Source organism: Catharus ustulatus, assembly GCF_009819885.2.
Source record: "Catharus ustulatus isolate bCatUst1 chromosome Z unlocalized genomic scaffold, bCatUst1.pri.v2 scaffold_26_arrow_ctg1, whole genome shotgun sequence".
Taxonomy (NCBI): domain Eukaryota; kingdom Metazoa; phylum Chordata; class Aves; order Passeriformes; family Turdidae; genus Catharus; species Catharus ustulatus.
The window spans coordinates 817,476-822,973 of record NW_024879445.1 but is presented as its reverse complement, the minus strand read 5'-3'; the positions used below and the strand labels follow the sequence as shown (position 1 = coordinate 822,973).

The window sequence follows — 5,498 nt, the reverse complement described above, 5'->3', positions numbered from 1 at the left end:
GGTTTGCTCTACATTAAACATATCAAGGATCTGGGTGTGATGTGTACCCATTGTCCCCAACCCTAAAAACACAGAAGGGTGGAGTGAGAGAGGACAAGTTCTCTTTTTTTTTTGGTTTTTTTCGCAAACTTTCAGGGCATAATTCAGTTTTCACAATTCACCTTGCCACGACCAGTCAAGACTAATTAATTCACAGAGCTGAGGATTCTGTAACCTGTAGCCAGGGCTTTCCTTTGTGGTCAACACTAACGAGGGTTGGGTGCTCTGATTTATTTGGAGATTCCAGGATGGTTCCCAGTGCCAGAGGGCAGGGCTGGGTGGGAATTTGGGCAGGAATTGTTCCCTGTAGGGTGGGCAGGGCTGGCACAGAGTCCAACCCAAACCATTCTGGGATCCTGCAATGATGTCCTTGGAATGAAGAAGTAAATCAGCCAACTGCCTGGCACAAGTGAAATGAATGGTTTAAAGTGTTGGGGAAACAACTTGTAATTAAATTATCCTGCAGGACTTTCAAGCAGAGCTGCTTGGGAAGTATTATAATTTTTTTTCTTTCTGTGACAGTAGCTGACAACCTCAAGGGTAAGTTGCTCTCTCAGTTAATTTCAGTTTTTATGTGAAGCACCAAAAATGGAAGCAGAACGGAGAAGATGTGGCCACAAGGTCACAAAGTACTGAATGGAAGCTGATTTTGTTTAGTCACTTGCTATATCTCCTGCTTACCCAGACCTGCTGTGCCACTGCTGTTTACTTATCTGAAATGTTAATTCTTGAAACAAATTTAAGAGGAATCTTTCTCAGGAAATTCCTGAGTTCAACGGTGATTAAAGCGTGTAACACCAGCTGCAGACCTGGTTTTGCACTCCCAAACTCTGACATCTATTTTTCTTCAATGTGCAAGCCATTTTATCTCCATGTGACTTGTTTTCCTATCACGAGGGGAGGGACATGAGTGCTTACAAGCCACTGTGTTTTCTGCCTTTTCCTGTGTATAAAAAGTGCCTTTACTGTTATTTTAAATCCAGGGCAGGACAGCAGCCAGAGAAAGGAAAGGATGTGTGGACACCAGTGCTAATCCAGTCTCATTTATTACCAGTGATGCCCATGGCAGCTGCAATGCACCAGGAGTGAAAAAGAAGAGTAAAACTCAGCAATTCAAACCATTCCTTCCCAGTAAATACCCAGAATTTTCTCTTTTTTTAAATTTTTTTTTCTTCTCTCCAATGACTTGCTTTTCTAAGGGACTCAGTAGTTCAGAAGGAGTAGAATTGTTCATGACAGGGGGTAAAACAATAAATTGCAGTGAGATTCAGGAAAGAAAAGAATGTTTATTGGCACACAGGCACCACACCTTGCCTGGTGTGCCTTACTAACGATACAAAGCAATAACCTCAGGTCAAAAGAGAAGTTGCAATACATGCAAAAAACATCTGGATTGTGCACTAAGTAACACGTTTGATATAGGTACATCTGTCAAATAAACACACATCCACTGTCCTAGGAAACAGAACCTCAGGAACAAAGGTACAACAGAACAACAATCACTGAGCAGCATTTTGGACACGAAGCATCCTAGACAGAGACATTTGACCTTTGGAGGCAAAAACTGTAACAGGCAAATAGCTGAGAGCCAGATCCCCAAAGACGTATGAAAAGCTCTCGGTGAAGCCTAAGGTATTATCAGAATGAGGTCTGAAGGGTTTTGCCCTTGGTGAGTTAAATTATGAGTGGGTAAAAAATGTCCCGGTGGGTGAGAGTTTTAAATCATCAAGGTTTAATGCTGTTGCTAAGAGTGAAAGGATGAAAGACTGAGTGTCGATAGAAACAAAACAATGGCTTTGTAAAACCCTCAAAATAAATAACACACATGAAGGAAAGTTCGGGATAATCAACATGTCCTGAAATCAAAAAATCAACATGGTTTAAGTTAATAAATAATTAAAATAATTAAGTTCCTTTTCATCCTACAGAACAATAATCAGTTTCAAAAATACCAGGAAAGCAGAAAGAGGACGGGGGGGACCTCCTCCTCACTCCGAATTCGGGGTGAGCAGTGCCGGGTCTCACCTCCAGGAGGGACGGACAGACGGACACGGGCGAGGCGGAGGGGTTCGGACACTGACTAACTACACCGGCTGGGTTCGGGGTGAAGGCTGGGGGTGAAGGCAACTCTAACCCTGTGCCAGCGTGTGGCCAGCGCTCTCCGTGTCCGAACCGTGTCCGAGCCGTGTCCGAGCGCTCGCACCGCGGAGCAGCGTCCGAACCGCGATATCCCCACCGCGGCCAGCGGCTCGGAGCATCATCCCCCGCCGGGCCGGGGGCTCAGAAGGCAACTGGAGAGGCGCTTGGAGCCTTCTCTGTGCGGGGCATCCTCGCTGCAGGGCCGGCTCCGGGTTGGGATGGTCCCGCTGCGAGGGACGCGATCCTAAAGGGAGCGGGAGCGCAGGGACGGAGCCCGGAGAGCAGAGAGAAGGGCGGGCGTGAGATGGAGGAGATGTCAGTGCCCAGCTGTGGCTGTGCTGGGGGGCACAGGGACCCCAGTGCCGCAGCGACAGCGCTGGGCTGAGCCGGCCAGGCTGGGCTAAGCCCGTCCTAACTGAGCGCTGCCGTGGCCGGACCGCAGCAGGGCTGGGCAGAGGCACTGGGGCCGCTCCGAGGTGCAGCTCTGAGCCCACAGCCCGGCTGTTCCCGGCTGTTCCCAGCCGTTCCCAGCTGTTTCCAGCCGTTCCCAGCCGTTCCCAGCTGTTTCCAGCCGTTCCCAGCTGTTTCCAGCTGTGCCCAGCTGTGCCCAGCCCCGGGCTGCGGGCGGCGAGGCGCGTCCTCACTTCTCCCTGTGCTTTAAACAAAAGCATTGTATCCCCAAGCGAAAACATCAACGCGAGCCATCAGCAAGTCAAACATTACTGTGACCACAACAATTTTCACACAATTTTGCTGCTGCTGCTGCGAACACAGACGAAGCATCCTGAACCCGACCTGAACCGGCCGCCGGGGCAAGAGGGAACCTTTGGCATGGAGCAGGATGAGCTCGCCCAGAGGGGCTGAGCTGGGCTGTTCCAGGCCAGGGCCAGGTCCTGCTCTGCCAGCACTGCCAGCACACCCGTGTGGAGCACAGAACCGTGTGGCAGCAGCACAGATTGGTGCCGGTAACCCTGGGAGCATCAGGAGATTTTGGTGAGATAAAGCAGCACTTGATAGCGTACAACAGAGGTGCCCGTTCACACCGACACAAAACTGTTACACGTTTTGTTGACAGAGAAACAATAAAGCCAACATAACAATTCACGTTTTTGGACCACGTTTTCCCTGTTGCTCCATCGCTTGAAAGTGTTTCATGAAACCACAGAATGGTAACTGCTTTTGTACAGAAAACACACAGTCAGTTGGTTGTGTGGTCCAAATAAACCATGCTCGTTTTTTGTTTTTTTTTTTTCTCCTCATATCATGCACTGGGATGCAATCAGCTTCTCGTCAATCATTAGTCAAAAGAAACAAACGCTTTTTTTTTTTTTTCACAATACAAAGCTTCTATAAGTAACACTTCCACAGCAATCATTAGCCAGAGCTATTTAAAGTGTTCCTAGCATTTCCATCTCTCCTGCTGTCTGCTTTTCCAGCGGAGGAATTTTCCAGTACGCGTGACACCTCCCCATGCAGTTATTTACAAGGAGGTGGTCCTCGTGGAGAAGGACCCTAATGGAATTTACAGTTGCTAAGGTACATTTGTAGATGCTGGCAGTCACACTCAGACAGAACGAATGGAACTCGTTGTGCAGCTCTGGGCTGGGCCAGCAGTGGAATTAAAGTGCAAATAAAGACAAACACCACAAGCCAGGCAGGTCCGTTTCTCATCGCCAGCGTTAAGAAGCATCACCACTGTGTAAGATATGTCAGATCAAATAGGCCTAGGTCACAAGCTACTCTAAACATCAGTCTCCCTGAGAGGATTTAAGGGAGGTATACGGTGATATAGCCCTATTTCTTCGACTGGCTGAGTATCATTGGAAAAGGACACTTTTCCAGCCAGGTTTTGTTTTCGACAGTGCTAACACCTGTGTTCCACACTACGACTTCACAGCGTTTGAGCTCACTTCCCATGCAGCTACAACAGGCCACTCTTGATGAGGAAAACACAAGAAGTACCAACCACTGTAGGAATGACACCTATCCACCTGGTACATCACAAAAGCAGAGGCTCTGCAGACGTTTACAAACAGCACATTTTCTCAAACATGTATGCAAGTGATAGTTACCAGCTGCGATAAAGACACACACCTTGAGTTTGCTGGCATTCAATATTTGCCACTGACACGTTTTACAGCTAGAGTCAGTGCCAAATGACTGAACCAAAAAAAAAAAAAGAAAACAGAATAGACATTTTTTCAAGCCACCGATTCGACGTAAAACAAAACTGCCACTCCAGCTCCAAGTGCTCGCTGCTGATCACCACCTGCTGCCAGACAGACACGAATTTCTCTCCACAGTGTGTCACAAAGTGCTCTGTAGCCTGACTTGTCAGAGAAGCTGCAGGAGGTGCAGGAAAATAAAGTGCCTCTTCCAGAGCTGTGTGCAATGTGAGTCTCTATCCCCTGCACCACCCCTCTGGGTCCCTCACCTTCCCAGCTGGCAACTATCTACAACTATTCCACCAGCCCTTGTGCTCTCCATGCTGTAAATACTCTCACTGATGGAAAAGATATTTACAAATAATTTTTATAGATACAATCAGTCACCTTAGAGAAGGCTGATGAGACGGTTAAAGCAGAAAATGTTTATAAAGAGTAGCATTAAATGTACAGCAGGTGTTCTGAACAACTGCAGATCTGAAGCTACTAGATGCTGCCTTAATATCACTCCAAAGCAGTAGATTGCTAAAATCCTGTTTTTCCAATGAAATTAACACAATGAGAACACCACAGACATTATGCCCCAGTGAACACATCAACCCAGCCACCTCACTTTGCTTATTTATCCTAATGCACCTGAGCACATTACCCCCATTTAAACCAACTGTACCCTTGCCTTGCCATGTGAGATGGCTGCAGTGAGTGCCTGTTCACAGGAAAGTCTCCTGTTTTCCACGAAATCACGGTGCCAAGCATGATCTTTGCAAAGCAGAAATCGCTGAAGCCGGGTGGGAAGGGTCTGTCTTTCACCTCCAACACTCACTGGTGTTGCCTGAGAGGGAAAGGCTGTGAGACCCTGTATCTCTTATCGGGAAAGAGAGCTGCTGTTCTTCTCGGTTTCTCTCGCTGTGTCCAGGCATGCACGGCTGTGTCCAGCTCCCAGAGCTGCCTGCTGCAGGCCAGCCCCTCAGGCAGGGAGCCGGGGCTCGATCTTCAGGGACAGCTCATACAGGGTGTCCTCGTCGATGATGAGGCTCTTGTCCAGCAGGTACTGAGTCACCTGGGGAGGGGAAACACAGAAATTCACAGAAATCTCCTTTCTGCCCCTTGCAGCGCGTTTTGGGATCGCCCCGCGTTGTTTTCTTGGGAAACCCC

The 5,498-nt window shown here is 48.3% G+C and overlaps 1 protein-coding gene across 4 annotated transcripts in view; it reads right to left on the bottom strand.

Annotated features, from left to right (window-relative positions):
* Positions 1 to 2,941: 2,941 nt before the first annotated feature.
* Positions 2,942 to 5,498, bottom strand: part of RASGRF2 (Ras protein specific guanine nucleotide releasing factor 2) — a 110,860-nt gene continuing 108,303 nt past the window's right edge. For all 4 annotated transcript variants that reach the window (XM_033086459.1, XM_033086460.1, XM_033086461.1 and 1 more), the window contains exon 27: positions 2,942 to 5,403. In XM_033086459.1, the coding sequence (XP_032942350.1) occupies positions 5,311 to 5,403 (93 nt within the window). In that variant the 3' untranslated portion in view covers positions 2,942 to 5,310. The remainder of the gene's footprint in view (positions 5,404 to 5,498) is intronic.